This window comes from Zalophus californianus, chromosome 11 (genome assembly GCF_009762305.2).
Source record: "Zalophus californianus isolate mZalCal1 chromosome 11, mZalCal1.pri.v2, whole genome shotgun sequence".
In the NCBI taxonomy this organism is placed as follows: domain Eukaryota; kingdom Metazoa; phylum Chordata; class Mammalia; order Carnivora; family Otariidae; genus Zalophus; species Zalophus californianus.
In genome coordinates, this window is record NC_045605.1 from 103,723,929 (window position 1) to 103,751,353 (window position 27,425).

The window sequence follows — 27,425 nt, forward strand, 5'->3', positions numbered from 1 at the left end:
TCCCGGGCTCAGCTCTGAGCCAGCGTCTGCCCCCGGGAGCCTACAGGTCTAAGATGTACACACGTACAGATGATGTTGGTCCTACTACATCTACGAGAAGCGTTTTGGGAGCCCAGAGCGGGGAACTTCTCACTTGGCCAGAGTGAAGGTGACTCAGAAACCGAATCCTGAAGCCCAGCGGCAGCTGCAGGCAGACAAGGGGAGGAAGGGCGCTCGGGCCAGGCAAAGAGCGAAAGCCAGGGGGACTGAGAGAGGTCGAGGCTGCAGGGCAGGACGATTGGAGGAGAGCAAGGAGCCCAGGAGAGTGATGCGGGCGCCTGACCATGGGGGTCCCGACGTGCCATCTGTGGAACCCTGGCAGAGAGACACGGAGGGCTGAACTCGGACGGAATCTTCTGGAAGGAGAGGAAATAGGCGGCAGAGACCGTCAGAGGTGGGGCTCAGCTGACAGACGTGGGATCTCGTAGAGGGCAGGGGAGGGTGTAGGCTTGCATTGGAGGCTTAGGGCAGTAGCTGACGAGAGTGAGATAGCCTCTCCCTGAGCCACATGCAGTGTCCTAGCCTAGGGCAGGAGGTGAGCAGAGACTGGCAAATCCCTTTTGCTTCAGGTTTGGCTTCTTCTAGGTTTGCTCAAGTAGGCCCAGAGTGTTTGCTAGCCTACCAGGACCAGTCTAGACAGGGCTCCCAAATGACTCAGAAATCTGGCAGGCGGCTGGGCCCTGCTCGTACTGCCCAACTTCCTCCTCTACCCAGCTACCTTCAAACGAGGGAATGTGGGGCCCTTGAACTTGAAGCAACCGATTGCTCTTGGAGAAAGTAGAATTTAGGGATTATCTACTCAAAACCATGTCCTTTATAAGAAAGGAGAGGGCCAAGAGGAGCCAAGTGAGGGCAATGAGCCTGGCTCTATTCTGCCCCCATTTGGGGTTCTTACTATAGTACCCCTATCATTTGGTTGTCCCCGGCCTGGCTTGGCCTCCAGATAGAGGTGCCGAGGACCTTAAAAGGTGATGCCAGGGCAGGGTGTCGTTTCCCTGGGGTCATGAGCCCACGTGAGGCATGCTGCTCTGTCAGCACAGGGACAGGTCATCCAAGGACTGACCAGCCTTTGTGTGGCAGAAGCCATCAGAGTTTTAGTGGATTTCATTGAGGGTGGAGCCAGGTGCCGAGACAACTCGTATTAGAAATAAGGACCTCTCAGATTTCCTCATTGCAGGGTGATTTTGGACAAGCCAATCTCCGGGCCTTGGTTTCTCTGTCTCAAAGTGAGAACGGATCACTGCCAGACTCCCCTCCACCCCAAGTTATGGCATTCCCGCGACCCTGTCCCCTCCTGGCCCACGCCTTGAGCTGTGTACTCCAACGGGGTTCTGCCTGAGCACCCATGGCTGCACTCTCCCTGTGTCTCAGCTCTGCTCCTGGGGGACGCCCCCCCCCCCCACCTCCCCTTCCTGGCAATGCTCCCTCTGCTGCTCCTGAGCCTCTCAAAGTTGGTCATGCACAGGCTGAACTCTGAGGACACCTGTCCTGCCTGACAATAAACGTGGGTGGAGAGCCACTGAAGCAGGGCGACAACATTTCAGTCCAGCTCCGCTCACTGCTGAAGGCCCCCTGGTATGAGAGCCCTGAAATAGAAACCAAAAGACAAACACTCTAGCCTTGGCTCCGCAAACAGCCATGGTGCCATCGCATGACTAGATTAGATGCTAAGTTGTCTCTGGCTCCAACGTTATAGATGTATGTAAATGTTATATCTATATATAGCCGTGCACCCGCATTATTTAACCTCTATCTATAACAATTTCCCCAAAGTGCTTTTCTATCCATTATATCAAGTGATTGTCGCAACAGCCTTTCGAGGTCAGCAGGGTGCGTGTGTATCTTCTTCACAAATTGGAAAATGGAGGATCAAAAGGGTTAAATGAGTTGCCTGAAGTAATGCTAGTTTGGAAAGAGTTCATACTTTGGAATTAGACCTGAAAGTCAAATCCCAGTTATACCAGTTACTTAACTTCACTGGGCTTTGATTTCCTCAATCATAAAAATGGGAATGGGAAGGTCACAGCCACTTGCCTGTGTGTGCCATCCTTTAAATCACCCGATGTTAGTGCACCGGCTGTGAGAGCCAGCTTTGCAGCAAGCCAAGGGCTGGGGACAGGGACTGGGGCTGGGGACTGGGGAGCCTGCTAAAGCCCCGCAAGTCCTCATGCCAAGAAGAGTGGCGCCTCCAACCCTGAGTCTCTGAAAGGTAAAGGGACAGAGCCCAGAGGCAGCAAAGGGTGAGGGCAGGAGGACCCTTCAGGGTCCAGGCTTGGACACTTCGGTGCTCCTGGACTCCACAAGGATCATGCTCAAATGCATGTACATGTATGCGTACACAAATGCGTGTACGATTTGTGGTGGTCAGTCAGGTCTTGCCATGTGTATTTGTCTTGGTTGTTGCTGATAAATAGATCATACATGAAAGGCACTGACTGTTGAGTCAGAAAACCTGAGTTTCTAATCCTTGTTCGGCCACTAATCTGCTACGTGGCCTTGGTCAAGACCCTTGTCCTTTCTGGGCCTTAGCCATTTTGTTGGTATAATGAGGTCCTTCCAGCTCTAAAGACTATGACATGATGAAATGAGCAAACGCACTTGAACTTACGAACTTGAAAGCAGAACCTAAGGTCTCAAGTGCTGCTTTTCCTCCTGGTAGAGGACTATTCGGCCCTCGGACACTGCTTGCTTGCTCACTCTGAGCCTGGCAGGAGTGGGCCCTTAATAAATAGCTGTTGCATGAATGAATCAATGGTTTTAGGTTTTACTATTTACCGTTTGGACACTGCTCTCATCAAGTAGTGCAATTTGGTGCAAAGAGCAAGAGCCACAGAATCAGACAAATTCCATCTCTGTTTAGAAGCTGTGGGACCTTGGCCAAGTTACTTAAGCTTTCTGAGCCTTCTGTCTTTGGGGTGTTTGCAGGATTGTTGGAGGATTAAAATAGATAATGGACTTAAGGGATTTAACACAGGGCTTAGTGCATAGTAAATGCTCAAGAAACATTAATTATCAGCGCTGATAGCCAGAGAAACAGATATTGACAGTGGCACCAAAAACCTGCCACTTCTGATAGAATAACAACAGCAATAAGAATAAATCCCTGGGGCACCTGGGTGGCTCAGTCAGTTAAGCGTCTGCCTTCGGCTCAGGTCATGATCCCAGGATCCTGGGATCCAGTCCTGTGTCAGGCTCCCTGCTCAGTGGGGAGTCGGCTTCTCCCTCTCCCTCTGTGTGCTCTCTATCTCTCAAATAAATAAATACAATCTTTTTTTTTAAAGAATAAATCCCTTATATCAGGTATATTACTTCATAAACTGTCAAGTGTTTTTAGTTTTTATTGTGTTTATCTGATTTTTATTTTTATAATCCTGTGAGGTAGGTACTACCTCCGTTCAACAGATGAGGAGACTGAGGCTGAGAGAAATAGTGACTTGGTCAAGGAAAGTCACACAGCCAGTAAGGGCCAGAGCTTGGACTAGAATTCAGTCCTCCTTTTTTTTTTTTTTTTTAATTTTTTAATGAAGTCATCTCTATGCCCAATGTGGGGCTCGAACTCATGATCTCGAGATCAAGAGTCGCATGCTCCACCAACTGAACCAGCTGGGTGCCCCGAATCCAGGCCTTCTAATACCCGTATTCTCCGGGGTGTGGCTTGTGGCCCATCAAGCTACTGTCCTTCCCTGATAGGGACGCAGAGGGACACATTGTAGAAGTGCACGTGATGATCCTCTCTGCTGTGAGAATCAGAGATTAGACACACCCCACCCAGTCTGGGTTCCCCAAGTAAGTTTTCCAGAGCGGGCATCACCCGTTCATTCTTACCCTGCTTTCCCGCTACATGAAGTAAGGCTTCTCTTTATATGTATCGTTGTGTTCATTTCTTCTCCGGTCTCAAGGAGGCACTCTTATTTTGGTATTCTAGGACTTAGTGAGCAAGCCTGACTCCCCCTAATTTATCCTTCCTTATTTCTTCTTTCAGTCTGCAGACTAATGAGGAGCATCCTTCTGCATGAACAACATCCTCTCCTTAGTCAGTAGTTGGTTTCATGATCAGAACTACGTAGGACCTTCCTACAAGGATTTTGCAAAAAATAAGGTGATATCCCCCTAGTGTCCTCTCCTATACTTTTTTAGCCATTTGGGTTGGAGCTGCAGAAAAGGCCACTACCTTCCGGGAAGATTATTAATATTTACATGCGTCCCTTCCTCACCCCACCCCTGCTTAATTCACTAGGCAATGAGAACCCTTGGATAAGAGTCTCACTCAGCAAGATGACATGGTGGTGGCGCGTGCGGAGGCCAAGTGTCGGACACCTTCCACCCGGACAGTGGCAGTGGCAACGGAATTAAAGGGACAGATGGGAAACACTGTCGGAGGTAGAATCTGTTGAACACAACGACTTTTCTTTGCAAAGGTGGGAGGCAAGAGAAAGAGAAGGAAAAGACATTCTGAAATTCTGAGCCCGAGTGACAGGAAGCAAAGTGGTATCATTAATAGAAATGAGGAAGTTAAAAGGCAGGGCTGCCATTTGGAAGGGAAGATGCCAAATTCACTTTTGCATCAAAAACAGTGAAGGTGAGACCTGCGTAGGTCCAAAGGACACATCCGTTGAGACCTAATTCTTGACTCGGGGAGGTTATGTTGAGTCTGTGATGCTAGCAGGACGTTCAGAGTTGGAAGTAAGTGGAAGTAAGTGGATATAGATTTGAGATCCAGAGTCATCCCTGATGTGATCACGTCCCAAATGTGGGCCCTGAAGGAGAAAATACTGGGTGAGCCAAGGGTCAAGAACATTTAGAAGGGAGGAGAAGGAAGACAAGCAAATGGAGACAAAAAAGGCTGTGGTCCAACGGTAGAATTGGGATTCTGTATTGCCAAAGAACCAAGAGAGGGTGGCATGGCAAGAGGAAAGGCTGTCAGCCTGCCAGAAGTCTCTGAGAGGTCTGAGAAAATGTGATTGGACTTGCTGGAGACCTTTCAGAGAGGGTTCTAGAAGGTTTGATGGGAGCAGGATCTGGGGTTTGTGTTCCAGGACTCAGTCTGCTATCTGCTGGTTGAGGGAGCCAGTGTCCGTGTCCACAGCAGCAAAGATGGAGTAAGAATACCCATTTTCGGCCTTGCTGTGAGGAATGAGATCCAGAGGAGGAAGGGTCAAGAGCCCCTTTGAATGCCTCCTTTGTCCCGGGCATTGTGCTAAGTGCTTTTGTCCACCGTATGAGAGTCTTTTGGACACCCTAACATGATAGGCCAACACGAGGGAGATTATAATGATCAGAGAAATGAATGGGAAACGGGAAGGAGACCCAAAGAGGATCAACTGTTCATTCACAAAACCTGACAACACATGGACCGTGAAAGATAAGAGCCACGGCTTGACAGAAAGTCAGCTGTGAAGATGAAGGGCACCAGGGGGGGACTCAGTGGGTTAAGCGTCTGGCTTCGGCTCAGGTCATGAACTCAGGGTCCTGGGATCGAGCCCCGCATCCATCGGGGCTTCTTGCTCAGCAGGGAGCCTGCTTCTCCCTCTCCCTCTGCCTGCCACTCTGCCTACTTGTGATCACTCTCTCTCTTTGTCAAATAAATAAATAAAATCTTAAAAAGAAAAAGATTAGTGTTGCCTCGGCCATCTTTATGAACCAGGGGAAGGAAGAGCCAGAAGGGGCCAGGAGGAGCGTACTCCTTCGGCCACCGGCCCTCTGCCTCTGAGGGGCTCCATGTTAGAACGCTGTTCCCTCTCCTCACCCCCCTTCGCTCCCACCCCCCCCCCACCCCCGCTGTGGCTGCCTCCCGCAGGCATTTTCCACATTCACTCTCCTGCTGATTAACCAGTCTCTTCACTCCCGTGACCCCACCCACCCACCTGCAGACCCCAGAGAGCCCCTGTGAGCACAGACCGAAAGGCCACGGGGCCATCCTGTGGGGACTGGTTGCACAGGCTCTGCCCTCAGGCCCTGGCTCCTAAGGTACCCTTCCCCCAGACTTTCACCCACTTGGCTGGCAGGGAGGACCTGGGCTCCAAGCCACCGACGCTTTTCTCTTTTGTTCCTGATAAAGTACAGTGATCACGATGAGGTCCTGGCAGAATCCCCAGGAAGCTGCAGTCCTTGGGAGGAGAGATTCTGTGGGGCAGGAGGAAACCATGGGAACCTCGGCCCTCTCTGAGATCACCTCTTTTCCTGAGTGGCTCTGGGGTCAGCTGGGTACTATGGGGTTTTCTCTAAGGGAACAGTCTTATCAGGCCCCTCCGAGTAGTGACAGCAATAAGTAATAGAGCAGGAGAAGGGCAGATGAAGGCAAGGTGGTGTCTGCCTGCCTCGGACTCCCTCTGGCTTCAGGCCCTCCTCTACTCTCTTCTGGATTGCCGCAAGGTCCCCCTTGGTGCCCATCCAGCCCGAGCTTACCTCCTGAGGTCTCTCCTGGATCTGGGCATAGCCAACACTCCTGCTTTATGAATCTCCCCACCTCCCCCCGGATAAAGTCCTCCATACTTCGCAAAGCATGCGAGGCTTTTCCCATTTTGAACTCTGCCCGTGGCAGGTCTGAGAGAACTGTGGCTGGAGCCATTCCCTTCTGTTCTTTATTCATTCTTTCATTCATGCACTCATTCACGTCTTCAGCAAATGTCTTTCCGAGCCTACTCTGGGTGGCCTTATGCTGGGATCTGCTGGGCACCCCACACCTGGCTGGTCCCCACTTCGCGCCCATCCTCAGCTGCACTCACCGCCTTTTAGACCTTGATGCCTTCTCGTGGCCTGTTCTTAGCCTGTGAGGCTCCTCCATGAGAGAGCCCCCGGTTCTCCCGTTCAGATTGTCACTCATTCTGAGCTCCCCGACCTTTAAAATTTTTTCATTAAAGTTATTTATGTATTTGTGACAATCCCCCCTTTGAAAAAAATTACAGTCTTCCTTACTGTTTCAGTGCATCTTTAACAGACATAAAAGTCAGTGTACTCTCCTGGTGTCGGGGGGCGGGGGCTTGCCTCAACCTCTCTTATCCTGTGAGCCAGGCTTTTTGGTTCAGATGTCTAGTGCTACGCTTTAAAGTCAGAGCGGCCTCATTCTCTTCCTGTCGGAGTTTATGACATGAACGAAGCACACTCAGGACTGCTACCAGCCTGACACAGAGGAGGCTGACCACCGTGACAGTGGCGCGAAGGGGACCCTGTGTGGCCTCCACTGCCCCCCCCCCCAGTTGGCTAGAGTGATTTTCCTACCCGCCCTGCATCAGGTTGCTCCACACCAAAGTTCTACAGTAGGTCCTTTCCACTGACCTCATCAGGAGACAGGCAGGGTGATGTCCGGAAGGCGCCCAGCTGTGCTAGTGGCCAGCCGCAAGTACCTGCCTAGTTCATCTTTCTTAAACCTCAGTCCCTCCAGGTTGTAGTTCAATATAACAACATGGGTCCTGTTTGTCATCAAACACAGGCCTGCTCTGCTTGCCCCACGAGAGGCCAGTAAGAGACAAGGTGCTGGAGCAACAAAAGCAACTTTATTTGAGAAACCAGTTAACCAAGAAGAGGGTGGGCTAATGTCCCAAAAAACCATCTTCCCATCTCAGTGCGGCGAGGGGTTTTTAAAGGGGGAGGGAAACAGGAAAAGAAACTGGCTAAGGCTAAGAAACGGGGTTTGAGCAATCAATCCGATGTCTTCTATAAACATGGGCCAGGTTCTTCATGTTCCTTAAGAAACTCTAAACAGAATTGACTACTATAAGCTTATCACTTGCTTAGGGGGTAACATGCAAGAACGTGCTGATTATTTTGTGCAATGTGTTCTGTCTTAATTCAGCGTTCTGATTTCAGCTAGTTCCTCCAGCTGGCTAAGAGCACTCAAAGTCTAAAGTATGGAGGGAGAAGTGTTCGAGGCAAACTGAATTCAAGATCGAGTCAGTCCTGCTACACCTTCACCTCACAGGGTTGGGGTGAGAAGCTAATGAGGGCAGTGTGCCAGCACTCAGGGACCTAGAAATCACCCCCCTGAAACATGAGGGCCGCTTAGGAACTCCTGATCCCCAAGGCTGTCCTCACCCCCCACCTCCCTCTGTTCATCCTTACGTCCCACTGATATCCTCAGGCCACCTTCACGATCCAGGGCTCGGGGCATCGATCCCAAGCAAGCTCCAACCAGCTGGAGTCTGGGGGCCTGCCTCTCCACCTATCCTTTTGATGTCTCCATCTTTATTTCCTGGAGTCTGTCCGGCTCTACTGTCCAGTGCTTCGTGTGCGCTCCCTGCCCCGTCGCCCAGCTCGCCTGTGCGCTTCCTGAGTACAGGGCAAGGACCGTGTCCGGTTGGTCGCCGGGCCCCCCGCTCCCCCCACCACCATGGCGCCTTGCACAAAGAAGCAGAGCAGAGGTCCCCCAATTCTTTCCTGAGAGCGTCTGATTACAGGGTTCAGAGCCCTGCACGAGTCCGGGGCCGGCTCGTTTCTCCAGGGAGGCTGCAGGACGGCGCTAATGTGGAGAGCGCGGGCAACGCGGAGATAACGGACTCCCGAGTCCAGCGGGCCGGGGAAGGGCGTCGCCCAGACCCGGCCGAGCCGGGCCGGGAGTGTGCCCGCGTCAGGTGCAGAGCCCGGGAGCGCCGGGCGTGCGCGTACGCGCCCCGGAGCGCGCGGCGCCCAGCAACCGGCTGGTCTGCCCGCCCGGCTCCTCTGAGATCTCTCCTCCGGCGCCTGGGGCTGGAGCGCGGGGGGGGGGGGGGGGGGGGGGGGAGGAGGTCGGACACGTAGCGGCCTTGCCGCTGGGCTCGACTCAGCGCGGGCGCGAGGGCGGGGGAGCCGGGGACCACCGCTCCAGCCCGCTGGCCTTCGAAAGATCCTCCTGGGCCAATGGCAGGCGGGGCGACGCGCCCGGATTGGTGCAGGCGCTCTGCTGATCACTGTGGAAACCAGGGCGGCGGGGAACGCGGGAGGATGCGGAGCCGCGGGCGGGGGGAGCCGGAGGGGCGGGCGGAAGAGGCGTCCAGGTCCTGAACGACCCCGGAGTTTTTCCTGGAGGCAAAAGTCCACTACGGGCTGGCGGGCGGTGGGCGGGGCGGAGCACAGACACCAGTTGGGGGCACTGGGTAGCCGGGGATAGTCAGAGGGAAGGCAGGGGTGACTCCCGAGCGCGGGCAAGGAGGCTGGGGGAAGGGCGCGGCGGGAGGAGGAGTAGGAGAAGACAAAAGCCGAAAGGGAGGAGGGCCCGGGCCGCACACTCGAGCTGCGGGCGTGGAGGCCACAGTGCACGGGGCATCCCGGTCAGCAGGCAGCATGGGGAAAGGGGGGAACCAGGGCGAGGGGGCCACCGAGCGCGAGGCGCCCATGCCCACCTTCAGCTGGGAGGAGATTCAGAAGCACACCTTGCGCACGGACAAGTGGCTTGTCATCGACCGCAAGGTCTACAACATCACCAAATGGTCCAGCCGGCACCCAGGGGGCCAGCGGGTCATCGGGCACTACGCGGGGGAGGACGCTACGGTAAGGGTGTGGGGGCTCTCCTGCCGCCTTTCTCTTCTGCAGGCGGGAGTCAGGAGCCAGGGATCCCAGGGCTCCAAACCAGACCTTCAGCGCTGAATGGAGCGTCCTGGAGGCAAGGAAAGTGTGCCTACTGCGCTCGTTCCCCGTCCCAAACCCTCATCCTTTAGGACAGCGGGGCCACCTGGCTATGGGGGTCGGATTTTGGAGCCCGGGAGGCAGCAGCGCGGTGGAGATCCAAGCGGTGGGGAACCGGGTCTACCGAGCACGCTAAGGACACAGGCCTCCCATCCTTCCGCCGGGTTCACACGGAGCCAGGTACTCCCCAAAGGGGGCCCTCGGGCCCTAGGTGTTTGGCATCCCCAGCTCGGAAGATGGCCGCTTCTGGGCGCCGAGGAGCGGAGCGGGAGAGGAGCCAGGTGTGGGATTCAGCGCACGTCCCTCACTCTCCAGCCAGAGTAGGGGGTGAGGAAGGAAAAGGCCTGTCTCCGCAGGGCTTGCTCCTGCTCTGAGAAGGTCCGCAATGGCTGCCACAGAGAGACCGCCCGGGAGCTCCTGTTCTCAGGCTTGCAAGGACTACCAGGACCCATCCCCTAAAGGGTCGGTTCTTGGGCACCGGGGTGGGGAATTGGAAGGAGAGTTTGCAAAGCCCAGGTCGAGAGGGGCCTGGAGCAGTGTGGATTTAGCAGCCCTAGGCTGGTTTGGCAACAGGTCCAGCTGGGCCAGAGTTACTCAGACTTCTCAACTACTCAATGGTCCTCTGTTTCTAAATCCTGCCAGGAATGCCCTTCCCTCATCTGCACTCCTAAAGGTATTGGGAGCCCAAGGTATTGGGGCCAGAGCCGGAGCGGCCCATCTTACCCACACCAGGTGTGGCTCAGTCCCTTTGGCACCTCCTGATCCCGAGTCTGCAATCCTTGCATTTCTTTAGAGTGCTGCTGGAGCCCAGGGGAACTCCAATGGGAGAGAGGGAACCCAGGAGAGTTAAGGAGGGAAGAAAGGGGCCTCTCGGCGGCGGCAGCGAGTCGGAGGCTACTTGGGAAGGGTGAATAGGGGAGAGGCCACGGGAGAGATAGCTGGATCGGGAGAGATAGCTGGATCGGGAGAGATAGCTAGATCGGGAGAGATAGCTAGATCGTGGCACCTGGACGCCTAGCATGCTGACCATTTGGGGGCTTTTGCTGTCCTAGCTGTTTGGACCCTGTCAGTCTGTGCAACTTTTGATCTCCCTACCTTTTCCAAGTCTCCTTGGGATAGGCCTACCCAGGCAGTTATAATCTAGGCTGTGAATGGCTTATGGCTTTGGGGAGCAGGGTCTGGGCATATATGTGAGCTCAAGAAGACGGTCAACAAGAGATGGTGCCTACAGCTTTTGGGCCCATCCGGTTTTACCTGCTTGTCAACACTGCTTCAGCCCTGGGGGCTGTGCCGCTAATCATAACTTAGTGGGTGTAAGGTTTTCAGACCATCTGTGTTATGTCACGTGGCCCTTCCCGCCCCTGTTTGCGGGAGCTGGGTAAGGGCAATTCTCAAATAAAAGACCTGCCTCCTGGCCGAGCTCTTCCCACCAGTAACTATACTCTCTTACGTGGAGAAATATATATTGTGCGGCGAAGCGCTTCATAAGCTGTGAGTAAGCACTAGAAACATTGCTTCTTGTCACTGGTCAGGCAAGTGAGAGAAGAAGGTGAGGATTATGGTAAAGTAAGCAACAAGGAATTAGGTGAAAAAAAATGTTGAAATCTACGCCCCCTTTATGTGTTGTGTTAACACATTGCGAAATCCTTATCCCCGAAGCTTACCACCTTCTAAGATGAGGCTTTCAGGGCCTGGCATGTGCTAAGTGGGGATATAGTGGTGTACCGTGGAGTGGGCAACTGGATTCTCCTCTCTTCGCTGTCTGGGACCGGGGTGGGGAAAGGCCGCGGGCAGCACGGGGCGTGTAGGGAAAGGACAGAGGACCCCGGGAGGTAAAAATAGGCTAGGAATCAAGAGACCCTTGGTCTTGGGCCGTTGAGAGGTGGCTTTGCCTCTCAGAGCACAGACTTCTTCCTTAGAGCTTGGGACAGACAGAGTATTAGGGCCATGCAAGTTGGGGAGGGACCGGTCAGCAGATAAGAGTTCGGATCCCCCGGAGCACTCAGCGCACTGTTTTGAGCCGATCATGGTGCAGTAACATCCTCCGAAGAGGCCGAAAGTCCAAGAAGCCATTCTTGGGACAATTCAGGGCCTCTATAAGGGATTTTCCTGTTTCTGAAAAAAGGGCCTCAGAAGTCAAGATCACCTCTTCCCCAAAGGGTGACCTAGCCAAGGGCAGCTGTCATTTGGTGCTTCTGCAGAAGGAAGAATTTGGCCTTGCCTGTAAGAATACAGGTGCTTAATTTTTGCAATTCACAGAGCACATGCGTGCGTGTTAGTGCAGCTGGCCCTCGGATCAGACCTGTAGGTATCTCTCATTGCTCTTAGGTTTAAAAACCTTGCTCGAGTTTGAAAACCTTGCTCCGGTGGTAGCACTCAGCCCCTGAGCTCAGGATCTGTCATCACAGAGCCCTCTAGGCCCACCCCTCTCCCTCTCTCCCTTCCTATTCCACCTCCCCTGCCCTCTGGCACTCCTTTGCTCTCCACCTTGCTGTGGGAAAAGGAACCCTCCTCGTCCCAAGGATGTCTGCTCTTCAAGGCAGAGGCTCACCACCCACCACTGCAGAGCTTCCCCCACTTGGGGCTTTGAATCTTCAGCTGCGATTCATCACACAATTATTCGGTGTCTCTGCGGCTCTGAGCTGGGCCCCGGGCGTTAAGATGAACAATTCAGACAATGACCACATCTGGTGGGTTTGCTTCTCTCCCTTCCTCTCAAGCTGGGACTTGACACTGGATCCTCTCCTTCTAGGTGCCAGCTCCCCACCTCCTGCCTTGTCTCCAGCTTTTCCTGCCCCATCTGCATCGGTCGCCTACTAGAACCCGGGGAAGGCGAGAAGTGGTCAGGGTTCTTTCCATCGGTGAACCTGCTCCTATGTTGTTCTAATGAAAAGGCAACCGATTGAAAATGGCACGATCTCTGACCTCCTTTAGACAGGGCAGGAGGGTCGTGGTATTCGGAGTCAGAGGACCTAGGCTTGCATCCCCGCTTTAGGAATTCCTAAGCGAGGCATTTCCTGTGAACTTTGCTTTCACACGTCTGTGAAATGGGAGGTTGTTGCCAGGCTCCAATGGGCTGTGCATAACTTCACTCTTTCACCCCCAGGACGCCCTACAGGTGTGAGGGATCGTTACTGGGTGTCCCTTAGCCTCCTGTGCCCCTATGTGCATGTCCCCAGCACCCAGAGTAGGTAGTTAAGTAGACCACAGAGTGTGAAGAAATGTTGAGTGTCCCCATTTTCACCAAAGGAAAAGGTGTTGACAGCGCATGAAATCGCTCCTCTGTTTTTGCCCAGAAGGCAGCTGTACCTTCTGAGCGGGATCCGGGCAGGGCAGGCTGGCCCCCCGCTGACTGCAGCCTCAGGCAAGCACCCAGCGAAGCATCCTCCCATTGCTTACCCTTTGTGAGAATCCTCTCAGGCCCCGTGGGTTTCCTCTGCTGTCACTTGCGCCTACCTTCTGTGTAGATGTGCCCTTCCCACCCCCGGGGCCTTGCGTGTGCCAGATACCAGCTGAGAGATGCTCTCATCGAGAACGCTCTGGTCACAGAGCTCGGCCCCCAGCCTCTTCCTTTCCGTGGGATGCGCCACGGTCCAGGGGCTCCACCATGGGAAGGGCGTCAGTGACTCTGTCTCTAGCTGAGAACTCAGGGTACTTCCTCAGCTTCTCCCTCTTTAACCCCTTGTTCTGCGGAGTCCTGCTCCCCAGGGCTGCTACCTGAGACATGGAATGCCCTGAGTTTGCTCCTCCCATGTTTCCTGGGTCCAGGCTCAGTGCCCAGATGTATGAGACTGGCCTGGAGACTAGCTCTGCTCTGCAGAGAAGGTGGGCACAGCCGGAAACAAATCATGGCTCCCAACCCTCGGTGTGGTAGGAGCCACCAGCTCTACCCTGAGTGGGGTTGGGCCAGGGAAGGTGTCTTCATGAAGAAGTTGGCTGGCGTTGGCGCTGGGGGTGGCGGAAACAGGAAGTGCAGCGTACAGGGTCTTCCATTTTAGGATCTCTGGTCCTTCCTCCAGCAGCCTGCCCTTCCCACCCTGCAGCCCACACACCTGCCCGCCTGAGGACAGGTCCAGTCTGCTCTCAAGCTGTTGCTGCTCCTTTCTCTTCACCCTTGTCTCAGGCCCTCCTGGAAAGCCGTTGGCTTCTCTTCCTGACAAGTGAGGACAGATTCTGGTTCCAATTCTTGTTCCCAAAGTCAACGTTTGGATTGGCCCCCTCTTGCCTTACCTGGTGACGTCCCTAGCACCAGCCAGACACTTCTATAACCCAACAGTTACTGGGAACCTTCTGTAGGAGTGTGAGGTCCCTCTGCGACGCTTTGAAGGGGAAGACACAAAAAGTGCTCAACTCTCAGCGGGGAGGAAGCTTGTTTTGATTGAGGCATGTGTATGAACATTGGAAAACTCTAGAAGTAGGCACACCTGCAATGTGCCTGCAGGCTAGCAACTTCGCCTCTCTCAGTCTCTTTTCTTGTCTCTAAAATAGGACCTGCCTTAGAGTTTGGTAAAGGTTAGCGCTTATGTACACCTAAGTGTAGCTCAGTGGCTAACCTACATGTCTCAACATGTGGCAACTCTGCAACCCCAGACTGCGGCGGGAGAGGGTGAAGAGTTCTGGTGTCTTAGAAGCATGAGCCAGTTGCACAAAACAGCGCAAGAAGGGTCTGAACATGATTGCAGAGTGGGAGAGTTTCCTGGGGTTCGAGGCGGCAGATCTGTGGGATCCTGGGCCCTCACATTCACTTGTAAGCCCCTCTTAAGCATGGTCGTAAGCCTTGGGGTTGCAGTGAACAAGACGGCTGTGGCCCTTCCCTTGTGGAGCTCAGCATAGTCTAGCGGGGGTGGAGAATGACATACATGGAAGTAATACAGCCCGTGAATTTGTAACTGTTACGAAGAAGGCAAAACAGGGCAATGTCCAAGAGAGAGTGTGGGGCTGGGGGGTGGTTGGGAAAAGCTGGCCACGGGGCACCATGGGAGCAGGGCTCCCAGGCAGAAGGAAGCGCCGTGCTAAGGTCCTGGCATCAGCATGAGTTTGGTGGGTTCACAGGTGTTCTTCACCTGGTTTGCTCAGAAAGCCGTCAGATCTACCAGGGACGGCCAGACAATCTAACAGCACTTGGTTTCCTCAACGGGCAGGAGGGATGTGGTGCAGCAGTCCCTGAGTCAGGTGAAACTGGATTTGATCCTGGCTCTGCACTTGGAGCAGAGGATGTCCCCTTCCTGTGCTCCGGTGTCTTCATCTATACCACAGGGTGCTCAGCCTTCGGGGAGGGAGCATAAACAAGGCTCCTGGCTCCCTCCCTGTCACATGGGGGGGTGAGAGGCCACCCGAGAGCCCTCTGGAAATGGCCAAGGAATGGCCTGGGTCAGGATGGGAGTCTGTCTGTCTGTCCCTCTGCTCCACCAAGTTCCCCAGCCCAGGCGGGGGCTTGAGGGCATGACCTAGACCTGGGGCTGGGGTGAGGTAGGGCAGCGGATGCTGGCTGAGAAATGAGCCACCTCGTCCCTCAATTCTTCACCACCTGCTCCTAAGAATGGGGACATGGTCTAACATCATCACAATACCTTCTCTGCGATTAAGAGAATGAACAGTAAGTCCTTCCTATGACCAGATATGTGGTCCATATTCAAATTTTCTCCTTCAACCCCAAAAATGACCTGTGGAATGGCTGGGTCTTTATTTTTTTTTCCCCCTCCAAATAGGAGACTTTCAAATCAAGCATTGCCTTTTTAATAATCTTTTTGTTTTATCTTTTTCAGCTTTTATTTATTTATTTATTTTTAAAGATTTTATTTATTCATTTGACAGAGAGAGACACAGCAAGAGAGGGAACACAAGCAGGGGGAGTGGGAGAGGGAGAAGCAGGCTTCCTGCCGAGCAGGGAGCCCGATGCGGGGCTCGATCCCAGGACCCTGGGACCATGACCTGAGCCGAAGGCAGACGCTTAACGACTGAGCCACCCAGGCGCCCCTTTTTTCAGCTTTTTAAAGGCTAAACACCCCTTCCCAACATACACACGCGCACACACACACACACTTCCCACCCCCAGCTACGTTGATGTTTCTCATGGTGTCATTTGACTTTGTCCTCTGTCCTGCAATGTGTGAAAGTTTGGCTCACTGCTGGGTAAATGTTTGCCACTGGGTCATCATATTGTAGCCCATGATGTCTGCTCATCCCTAATGGAAATGCCATGTTGGTTATGAGATGATTTATGTAATAATTTACATAATGCATATAGAAAAGAACCTAGAGGGAAACAAGCAAAAATATTAGCAATGGTGGTCGCTCTCTGGGTGGTATTTATTTTCCTCTTTATTCTTCTGTACATTCTCTAAATTTGCCCAAATCGAGCACATTATAACTTTGTAATTAGAATTACAATAATAATACTTTTTTTTAAAGATTTTTTATTTATTTATTTGACAGAGAGGGTGCAAACATGGGGAGCGGCAGGCTGAGGGAAAGGGAGAAGCAGACTCCCCGCCAAGCAGGGAGCCCCGACATGGGGTTCGATCTCAGGACCCCGGGATCATGACCTGAGCAGAAGGCAGATGCTTAACCGACTGAGCCACCCAGGCACCCCCTACTTTTTAAATTTTAAAAGCAATAATACAGCAGTATTAGAGAAAGTTTGAGAATAAAATAAAGCAAGGCATAATGCCACTACCTTAACACATAACCGTTTAGGGCTTCATCGTTTTCGTAATTATTTTCGTGCTTTTTCTAATAATGAAAAAGCTTTTGTCAGACATGTTTTTTGCCTAGTTCTGTATTTGGTTTTGGCTTGACATGATCTCCCAAGCACATTTTCTGTGCTGTAGTGGGCTCCAGCCCTGTGCTTTTCGTTGTAAACCATGTGCTTGGGGTGGCGGGTGGTGTGGTTTCCTGGGTGCCCTGCCCAGTCCGTGCATCTCCCTGCAGGGGTACATTTTTCTGACTCGCCCGGAGGCATCCTGAATGTCTGCACACACCCTTGGTGAGCTGAGGGTGGAGACCCAGGGGTAGCGCCGGTTTGGCCGGGCACCACGGGATCCGCCGAGATGAGGCAGGAGAGAGCATTTGGGGCCAGGTCCCGGGAGGCCTCGCTCAGTGTCCCAAGTGGGGACGTGGAGAGCGGCTGCTGGTGAGCCCTGCCCTCCCTGGTTGAGGTCTCCCACTTACCACCTGCTTCCCTGCTCCCTAGGATGCCTTCCTCGCCTTCCACCGTGACCTTGATTTCGTGCGCAAGTTCATGAAGCCTCTGCTGATTGGAGAGCTGGCTCCGGAGGAGCCCAGCCAGGACCATGGCAAGAACGTGAGTGTGCCCAGACCAAGGAAGGAGGGGAGGGTTTGCAGGGAGAGGGGGTGCCCACCCAAAGACAGAGTGCCAGGTGTGGGCCAAGGGAATTTTATGCCAGTCCAAGGGAGCCACCGCCCAATGCCTGGGGTTAGGCAGGACTCAGATTCTGCAGTGAGCCTCTTCCTCCTGCTGCCAGCCTAGGCTGGCCCCCTACCTTGGAGTGATTCTTTCCCAGGCTCTTCACGTCCGTGGTGTCAATAGAGTTAGGCTGGGCCCAGGGTCTTCTCTTCTGGTCCCGTCCTCCCACCGTTTTCTCTCTCCTTCCCGGGAAATCCAGCCCATTCCATGTGTCCCTTCCCCTGGCTCTCCCCGTCTCTGCCCCTCCCCTTTCTCCCCAAGGCTGATGGGGGGAGATTGTCTTCACCCCTCCCTGGAGCTGACCTGGGTTTCCATCCTGCTTCCTTCACCCATGGCTCCACCCTCCGCCCTCCCCAGCCCCCCTGTAGGCAGGCAGCTTCTTGCCTCTCCGCGGTGTCCTGTGGGGTTTCGCCTTCCTGACGCTGCCTTCTTGGCCCCTACCTGGTTTCCCCGCTTTCCCGACTTAAACGGGTGTTAGCCACTCTTCAGATTCTTTGCCACTTATCACCCGGGCTCCCAAACCTGGCTTCCTCCCCCCACATGGCACCCTGTCTACCCTTTCAAAGCACCCTCTTCCCCCCACCTGCTTGACCCCTGCTCCTTCGCCCAGCCATGCTCATGTCTCCAGAGCTGCCCCCGACTCCACCTTGGCCTCCCCCGCTCCACATCCCCAAGGCCCACCCAGTGGTCCTGCCTCCCTGAACTCCCTAGGGGCAGGGATGTCGTCCGGCAGTCTTGTGTCCCCCACCACAACCCCCTCGACAGAGTGCCCAGAGCAAGTGGGGGCAGGGTTGGGTAGTGGAGAAGTGCGAGCTTGTGTGTGTGTGTGTGTGTGTGTGTGTGTGTGTGTGTGTGTGTGTGTGTGTGTGTGTGGTATACATAGCACAAATTTTACCATTTTAGCCAGTTTTAGATGCACAGTTTGGTGGCTTGGGAGCACATTCACATTGTTATGCAAACTTTACCATCATCTACTTCCGGAACTTATTCATCACCCCAAATTATAACTGTCCCCATTAAACATTAACTCCCCATTAAACATCCCCCCTCCCTGCAGCCCCGGTGAACACTACTCCACTTCCTGTCTGTGATTTGCCTACTCTAGGTAGCTCAGGTACATGGGATCATTCAGTATTTGTCCTGTGGTGTCTGGCTTAATTTCACGGAGCATGGGGTCTGCAAGGTTCATCCCTGCAGTAGCGGGTGTCGGACTCTCCTTCCTCTTTGAGGCTGAATAGTATTCCATTGTGCGGATAGACCACATTCTCTTTAGGCATGCATCCATTGATGGCTAGTTGGGTTGTTTCTGCCTCGTGCCTTGGGAGTAATGCCACTGTGAACGTGGTGTGCAAAACACTGGCTTTTGAGTCGAATCCTTTCTCTGCCACCTACCTGGCTGGGGCCAAATGTGCAGTCCTCCGGGCTGTGGAGGCCCAGGCAGGTGTGGCGGGCGTGATGCGTGGTGGCTGGGCTCCCTCGGGTCACAGGCCTGTGGAGCGGCCCCTCTTGCCACCGCTTCTCCTGGCAAGAAGACATCGGTCCCCTCCAGCGCAGCTAGGTGGCCAACACCTTCCCTGTGCTCTTGCTCAACAGTCCCAGATCACCGAGGACTTCCGGGCCCTGAGGAAGGCTGCTGAGGACATGAACCTGTTCAAGAGTAACCACCTGTTCTTCCTCCTTCTCCTGGCCCACATCATCGTCATGGAGAGCATTGCCTGGCTCATCATCTTTTACTTTGGCAATGGCTGGATTCCAACCATCATCACAGCCTTTGTCCTTGCTACCTCTCAGGTGAGGTGGGGCACCCTCACCGGACGCCTAAAGCCCCCACCCTAACCCCCACCCCCACCCCCTTAGCTCGCAGAGGCCGGGGACGCTTGAAAGCTGGCTCTGTGAAAGCATCTCTTTCCCCAGGCCCAAGCTGGATGGCTGCAACATGATTATGGCCACCTGTCTGTCTTCAAGAAGTCCGCATGGAACCACGTTGTCCACAAGTTCATCATTGGCCACTTAAAGGTAAATACCGGCAGCCCTGGGTGTCTGCCCATCAATTAGCAGCTGGCTCGGCCCTGGCTTACTTTGCCTGGGGCCAAGTCTCCTCCCGGGTCAGTGTCTGTGGCCTCAGGGTCAGTGTCTGTGGCCTCAGGGTAACGCGCCGGGGAGCCAGGCCTTCCTGCTGGGGTTTTCGAATCCTCCCCTCCTCTGACCTTCCCAGCCCTGTCTCCGTATCAAATCGACCAGCAAAAGCAGCATGCTGGTTATGAGGACAGGCGCACACTGCCCTTGTACATTGACTCAGTTGATGATATTGATATTGTTTGCTCGTTATCTAAAAACTTTTCTAATAAGTCCCTCTTAGTCTGAAAGAGAGATATTGTCGCGGAAGTCTTTAGATAAGGGACATGAAAGAGCACAATGATCAGCTGGGCCACAGGACCAGAGTTGTATTTAAGGCTCGTGGGGAAATAGTTCCTGTCCTCCCCGCTACCGCTGAGGAGGTCGCCCCACAAAGCGTTACAGCGAGGCAAGTTCATCAGAAGACAGGCTGGACTTGCCAGCGACCTTGGACTCATCCGATTGGCTTACCTCCTTGCCGGCTCGTTCTGAAACAGATCATCCCCTGCTCGGCCCTTTCCCAGAAGCAGCCAGCTGCTTCCTAAGAAAGTCTGGGTCCTAAAGAATCCCACCACCCCGCCTCACTCTGGCTTGGGAAGAGCTAGCTGTCTGGGTTAAGCATATACCCCGCCTCTGACCTCTAACCTCTGGGCCCAAGTACCCCATCTTTGGAACAAAGCGCTCTACTATGCACACCCACTCCCTTCAACCCAGACCGTGGAGAGCCCATGGCTTGTCTTGTGGGCCCCGGATCTGGTTGGGGGCAAACCAGCGCTGAACTAGGAACCGGTTCCCTTGCAGCTTGCCTGGCCCTGAGCCTGAGGCAGCCTGAGAACCTGGTTTCTGTCCAGACATTCAGGGCTGAAGGGAGCGGGTGTGCATAGTAGAGCGCTTTGTTTCATTTCATACTCTTGTCTGCTGGACAAAGCCCTCCTCGGTATTGGAAAGTAACATTTCACTCCCGACCTGCATCCCCACCCGCTTAACAAAGATGGGCTGTGTCCTGTATCCAGATTCTGGGTGGAAGCCGGGAGGGCCTTTCCTGCCTCGCATCCCGCAGTTTTCTTTTCTTTCTTTTTTTTTTTTAAAGATTTTATTTATTTATTTGACAGAGAGAGACACAGCAAGAGCAGGAACATAAGCAGGGGGAGTAGAAGAGGGAGAAGCAGGCTTCCCGCCGAGCAGGGAGCCCGATGCGGGGCTCGATCCCAGGACCCTGGGATCGTGACCTGAGCCGAAGGCAGACGCTTAATGACTGAGCCACCCAGGCGCCCACATCCCTCAGTTTTCGCAGGGCCTTGGAGCGCAGCTCTTGTGTCAGACGGAGGACGAGGCCAGGGCAGAGGACTGGCCTCCATGGAGAATGTGGGCTAATGACGTCAGAACTCTGGGATAGGGGGAAGACGGGGTACTTGGGCCCAGAGGTTAGAGGTCAGATTCGGGGGCTGCACTCATGGCTGGTCAGTTGTCTGCTTTGCTGTGTCCTTCTTGCCATGTGTAGGCCGGGGGGCACAGTTATGCAGCTCACCCTAGGGTGCCCCAGAGCCTGGAGCCTCACAGCTTGGCTGAAACCAGTCTGGCACCCCATAGTCACACAGCTGCAGACAAGCCTTGTAGATCTATCTGCTCTCCTGGCTTCCCTTTGCTGGGAAAAAAGGGGGCTGGCTTCAGGGAGGTCCCCAGGTGCCCTGCCACCTCGAGTGTCCTAGCACAAGCTGGTGGGGAGCAGAGAATGGGGTGCCAGGCGCCTTGAGGGGCTGGGACCTGCTTCCTACTGGCAGCCTGAGCCGCTGCGGGATTCCAGAGTGGGCTCTCCCCATCCCGACTTGCGGGCTCTTCCTGCAGACAGGTTTTTCAGAGGATGGTCTTGTACAAAGAGTCCTGAGTCATCACACCTCTGTTAAAAACCCTTTAATTGTTCGGCATTGCACTTAGGATAAAATGCACACTGCAAGGCCAGCACCCTCCAGACTCCGCATCTGGAGACGGAGACCAGGGGACCGCCAACTTTTTCAATACATCATCTCGGGCCACCAGGGCCAGGACTAGGGTGAGGCAAGTGAGGCACTTGCCTTGGGCACAAAATTTAAGGGGACACTAAAGGACTCAGTAATCAGGATGAAGAACATTTTGATGTATGTTTTAAAAAACAAAATTAATGCCAAGGAAAATCTACAGTGAACAAAATAGCAACATTTTAAATAAAGATCAGGACTGTGCTGGGCCATATTGGAACCTGAGGCAAAAGGAAAAAAATCTGTGACCCTATATGCGTGTTTGTATGTATTCTTTTTTTAATGGTTAGTTGGTCTTTTTCCTCAGAACATTAAAGTAGTTGAGAAATATTTAAGAGTTGGGAACTTGGACGTATTAAAGGTCCCAACATTAAGGGAAAGCATATTATTTGTACCATAACAGAATTTATTATTATTTTACTTTGGTTTAAGTTAGTTAAAAATTATTTAAGGGGCGCCTGGGTGGCTCAGTCGGTTAAGCGTCCGACTCTTGGTTTCAGCTCGGGTCATGAGCTCAGGGTCGGGAGATTGAGTCCTGTGTCGGGCTCCGTGCTGGGTGGGGAGTCGGCTTGAGAGTCTCTCTCTCTCCCTCTCCCCCTGCCCCTCCCACCCTAAAAAAAAATTTTTTTTTTAATTTTTAAATTAAGATTGTCACTTGGTGGAGAAAAGTCATCCAACTTGGCAATTCTCTCATTTGAAAATGAGACCAACCAAAAAGTCGATTCGGAAAACGTTGTTGATGCCTTTGTGACCATTCAAGCCAGGAGTACACATTTTTCGATTTCCCTCAGGGTCTGATAGGGTTTAGCTCAGGATTTGGGCTGCGATCCTGGGTCTTCGGCTCAACCAAGGGGCCTTTGGCTTCTGGAGCAGTCCACACTGCCCCTTCCCCGGCCCCTGAGGCCCTCGCCCGGCCTCTTCCCTCTGTCAGGAAGGCACCGCTCACTCTCACTCTGCCTGGCCCCCTCTCCTCCCCCAGGTTTGCTTGTCTTTCCCGGCCCCATCTCAGGGTGCTGGGGTGCCCTACTCTCCCTTGCCAGGCCAAGGGCTTGCCTCTGGATCACCGCTTCATCCCCAGGGCTGCTCCTCATCCCAGGGCAGGCAGGGCTTCTGGGTGGGAAGACCAAGTAGGGCTCTGCCTAGTGAAGAATGGAAGAGAACCCCCCCGGAGGACTAGCTCTGTCCAGAGAGAGCAAAACGGCCTCCCTTCGCTGACTCATCCCCGGGGCGTTCACAGCTCATCTCTCTTTCCTTCCTTCATTTATTATTCCACAAACATCCCTGGATCGGTGTATTCTAAATATCTGCCCACTCTTAACATGACTTGCTCCTCAGTTTCTTTGTGTTGGGGACTTTCCATGTGACCTTTCCCAGGAGTGGGGTTCCTTCCGGCTAGAAAGGTGAATGTGTCAGCTGAGTCCTCAGGCCTCCGAGCCCTCACTCACTGACATTTTTTTTCCCCCGCTTTGATGGGTTTTGAGACCCACGTGCTACAGGCAAGGGCCACACCTGTGCCTGCCCAGGCCTCTCCGTGTCCAGAGACCTTGTTTGTGCTAAAAGGATCTTCCAAGTAAAGTGTTTGTTTTAGCAGTTAGTTCTTTTTGTGGATGGCCAGACCCTGGGCCCAAGGGTTGATTGATCCAGCAGTAGTTCACCAGTAAAGAGTGAAGAGTCGGAAGGGTCCCATTTCCTTCTACGTGCCACAGGGCAACTTTGGGGAGAGACATGCCTCCAAACTGTGTCGAGAGCTTGAGTTGGTGAGACAGATCTTTGTGACTTTGAAATAAAGACTCAGGCAATGCTTCCTGTCTCCTAGAATCATGGTTTTATATTTTCATGTTAGAACCTGGGAGCTCGTCCCTGTTCCTGTTAGCGATGGCTTATTAAGCCTTCCTTTGGCCTTCCGGGTGGGACCTCACTGAGTCCTCACGGCTCAGGGCAGCAACTGATCTGGCTGTTGGGTTGTCTCTTGCCAACTGCTTATAGAATATTCACAGATTTATGCAACCATCATCCCAATCGACTTGGGAGCATCTTCATCATCCCCAAAAGAAACCCCACACCTCTTAGCTGCCACCTCCCAACCCCCTCATCCCTCCCATGTGTCTCCAGCCCTAACCCTGGGCAGCCACTAACCTTTCCATCTCTAGATTCTCTAGTCTGGACATTTCCTATAGATGGAATCACATATGTGGTCCTTTTGTGTCTGGCTTCGTTCACTCAGCAGGAGGTTTTCAAGTTTCGTCCACGTTGTAGCAGGTGCTTCCCACCTTTCTGTGGCATGGCCACACAGTTTCCACCTGTTGGTCATTTTGAGTAATGAGAAAGTTGGTGTACGATTTTGTGTGGCCATGTTTTCATTTCTCTTGCGTACACACCTAGGAGTAGAATCCTGGGCCATGTAGTAGAGACCCTCTCTTACCGTTCCTGAAAGAGAAGTGTTTCTCCTTGTATAACACGGCACTCGGGGGACGTGCGGAGACTGAGGGGTGTGGGGGCTCACACCTGGTGCTGGCAGAGGGCAGAGGCCACCCCACACCAGCCAAGGTGCCCGCCATGCGCTCTGGCACCAGCTGGCCTCGCCGCCATTGCTGTGGGGGATGGGGAAACATGGAGGGCTGGCCTGGCTTGGCTCCATTCACAAGTCCTGGCCTCAGGGCTGGCCAGCACTCTGGACTCAGTACTGGCCGGGCTGCTTTCGGAGGCTCAGGGGCCCGAGGCCCCGGGTGTGATGGAGAAGTCGGTTCTGAGTCTTGGCGCTGCTCACCCCATTCCCCCCCACCCAGGGTGCCTCCGCCAACTGGTGGAACCATCGCCACTTCCAGCATCACGCCAAGCCCAACATCTTCAACAAGGATCCCGATGTGAACATGCTGCACCTGCTCGTCCTGGGCGAATCGCAGCCCATTGAGGTATGATGAAGGGTCAGTGTTGACGTGGGGAGGGTTTGACCTGAGCTGGAACCAGGGAAGGAATCCTGGAGGTTGGATAGTCATCCAAACACATCTGCCTCTGATGTTTACCTGGAAACCCTTCCTGGACGCCCTGAATTGCTCAAGCTGGAATTTCGATGGAATGGCCTCACGTATGAATAATGAACCAGCTCCTTATCAGCATTAGAGGCCTCTCTCCCTCCCATGGGCTGGGGAAGAACATTTCCCGGCTTGTTTCTTTCTGGGGGCCAGGGAACTCTGGTCCCGGTTCAGCAGGCAGGCAGGCACAGGTCCGGGGCTCGGGTGTGGTCCCCAAACACCAGCTCAAGGAAATCTTATTGGGAGAGTCACAGTCCTCGATGCTGAGAGGGACCTCAGCGTAGTCTGGTCCAACCTGCTTCACCAGATGTGACAAAGGGAGGCTCCGGGGAAGGAGGGGATGTGTTCAGGATCCTGAACTAATTTAGCGGCTAGTCTAGGATGAAGCCCCGGATGTGAGAGTGAGGTCATTTCCTTCTGCTCTAGCACACTGCCTTATTTTTATGTTAGTTCAATTTTTAGTATAAATATAGAATTTACCTGTGACAAGCAATTAAATATTACTAGAAATACACAAAATCACAAAGTGAATCTCCTATTACCTCCATCATGCCCCTTTGCCCCAAAGATCATAGCCCTGAGGGTAGCCACTGATGAAAACATGGTACGTAAACCCTTCCAGATTTCTTTTATGTGCATATTCATATGCACATTCATTTTGTATTTATTTATTTTTAAAGATTTTATGTATTTGAGAGAGAGAGGGAGAATGAGCAGGGGGGAGGGGCCGAGTGAGAAGGAGGAGCAGACCCCCCCGCTGAGCAGGGAGCCCAACGGGGGCTCGATCCCAGGACCCTGAGATCATGACCTGGCTGAAGGCAGACGCTTAACCGACTGAGCCACCCAGGCGCCCCAGCACATACTCATTTTAAAAACCAAAATTAAAACTTAGGCCTTCTGTCCTGCGACTTGCCGCCTTACCAAACACAGGCGTCTTTCTGGGCGTCCAGGTGATTTGGCCTTCGCCTGGGTCTGTGCGGTGCTCCGTTGTATTTCTGTAGCATCATGTAACCCATGCTGTTTTGTAAGATAGGAAACTTGTTGCTAATTCTTAATTTCTTTTTAATAAAATCACCCCCAGTGCCTTTAAAGAATGCCCTCATTTAAACACTTTTTTTTTTTTTTTTTTTAGAAAGTAGAGCCCTCATGGGACAGCCTTTATGTTAGGGTTTAATTTACCAAAAAATCTACCTATGCTTTGCCTTTTGGAAGTTCAGTGATGAGGTAAGCCCAAGTTTAGAAGATCCTTTTGCTTTTGTACAGCTCGTAAGCATCCCAGGGCCGGGCACAGAGGAGGGGCTCAGTAAGCATCTGTCAAGCAAGGCCCATTGAGGAAGGAGCAGGGTCCCGGATTCCCACCAGTGGTGTGTTCCTGACAATGTTGGCATCCGAGGCTTGGAACAAGGAGAGGAGAGAGGGTGTCCCTCCAGTTCTAGTTTGTACCCTGTCTTTCCCATCTCAGTTCCACCCAAGAGAATATCTGAGCAGAAACATGGGTTTTCTGCAACATGGCCAATAGCAGAGGAAATTAGCCAACATTCAGTACTTGGGAAGCCAGGCAGGGATTATATTCCCTTCCAAAGTACATGCTGCTTGCCTCTTTCTTCTAGGAAGCAGTTTGCTAGCTTTGATTAGAGGTGTCCAGATAATGCTGCTGATTAACTTGGGGCCTTCTGCTGAGTGAAATCAAAGGCTTCCCTTTCTGCGTGAGGTCTCCTGTTGGAGAGCTGGTGGCTGTCCTGCCAGTTGTTCTCTGTGTCCCTAACACCAGAAATCTAGTCTCACCAGCTCTGCTGGTAGGAAGGCTTCTTTCTGCTCTGTGCCATGGCCAGTGAAGCCTCTTCCAACACCTCCTCTCCCTAGACACCTCTTCAGTGCCGGCTTTGGGGCCGGGGCCGGGTGGGAGGTTTCGGAGACCTGGTTACCCCATTGCTAGTAGCATTTGAAAGACCACCCTGTGGAAATCCTCAACTCTTAACACCTGTGTGGGGAAAAAGGCCAGATATTTGCTGGGCTCCTGGTCGAGCTGTGCCCTGGTGTCCACGAGAGCATGCTGCGGCCCTGGGAGGGACCCCGGCAACAGTGGTCCGACGGCCTTGTCTCCTGCCAGGCCCACATATCACACACCACACCAGGGCCACCCACCTGGCCCCATGTGGCCAGGCCTTGGGGTTGTTGAGCCAGCCTCTGGCCTCCAGAGCAAGGAGGCCAGGCCTCTTATCTCCAGGCCCAGGTAAACAAACGAGCTCCAAAGAGCTAAGCAGAAATTAAGTAGAGGAATCTCAACAGCAAAACCCCTTTCCTCATGAGTTCTCTGCCTTTTGGTCTTATTTATGACTTCTGGGAGGATTCTGTTTGTTTTATGTAGAAAGAGGTATTCACTTTTCTCCCCCCTCCTGCAGATTCCTTTAATTTCTTTCATGCTTAGAAATTCTTTTTTTTTTTTTTTAAGATTTTATTTTAAGTAGTCTCTACACCCATCGTGGGGCTCGAACTCACAACCTCGAGATCGAGAGTCATGTGCTCTACCAAGTGAGCCAGCCAGACGCTCCAAGAAAGTTCTCCATTTGTATTATTTTCCGTGTTTTGTGGCTTCACTTTTGAAGTATTTAACTTTGGCCACACGTGCTGTGGGTAGGCTGGTGTCCATCCTTCTCATTTGTCTGGAGTCAGCCAGGTTCCCCAGCACCCCCATCAGGATGCACGGCCCCATCTGTGCGGGGCAGTGTGCCCCCTTGAGCCCCGCGCCCGAGCTGGGTGGTCAGCCTCATGGGGGGGGGCGTCTTCTGCGAGACTCGGGCGGCCCCCCACCCACCCCTGGCCCTTCATCACTGGCCGGCAGCCCTCTTAGCAAAAGTCACCATCTTCACACTCTGTCTTTCCATCCTGCAGTAAGGCCTGTTTCTCCAGTTCCTCAAGCCTTTTTTTTTTCTCTTAAAATTCTGTTTTATACTTTTCTTTATACGTCTCGCGGGTGTTTCTTTTCCGGTTCAATCCTGGATCTTTCCTACTTTGGCTATTGGGATCGGTGTTTCTCCAATGTTCCGGGAAGCTGTTGATACTTGGTGGGTAGCTTAGGTCCAGCTGGCGTCTGCCCAGGCCTCTCTGCGATCCTAAGTTGTCTTTCAGTTGGTTCTCTTTTGAGTTTCCTGGGTAGACAGTTATATCCTTGAAAATAATAAAAGGCACTCTTTCTCATAG

General features: G+C 53.2%; 1 protein-coding gene across 2 annotated transcripts in view; it reads left to right on the forward strand.

The window, feature by feature from the left end:
• The first annotated feature begins 8,771 nt into the window (after positions 1-8,771).
• FADS2 (fatty acid desaturase 2) overlaps positions 8,772-27,425 on the forward strand; it is a 30,854-nt gene continuing 12,200 nt past the window's right edge. The window contains exons 1-5 of one of the 2 annotated variants that reach the window (XM_027580435.2): positions 8,772-9,501; positions 16,829-16,939; positions 18,656-18,853; positions 18,977-19,078; positions 23,979-24,104. In XM_027580435.2, the coding sequence (XP_027436236.1) occupies positions 9,295-9,501; positions 16,829-16,939; positions 18,656-18,853; positions 18,977-19,078; positions 23,979-24,104 (744 nt within the window). In that variant the 5' untranslated portion in view covers positions 8,772-9,294. Of the gene's footprint in view, positions 9,502-9,582; positions 9,817-16,828; positions 16,940-18,655; positions 18,854-18,976; positions 19,079-23,978; positions 24,105-27,425 lie in introns of those variants that run through there. The other variant, XM_027580434.2, reaches the window with a different exon arrangement.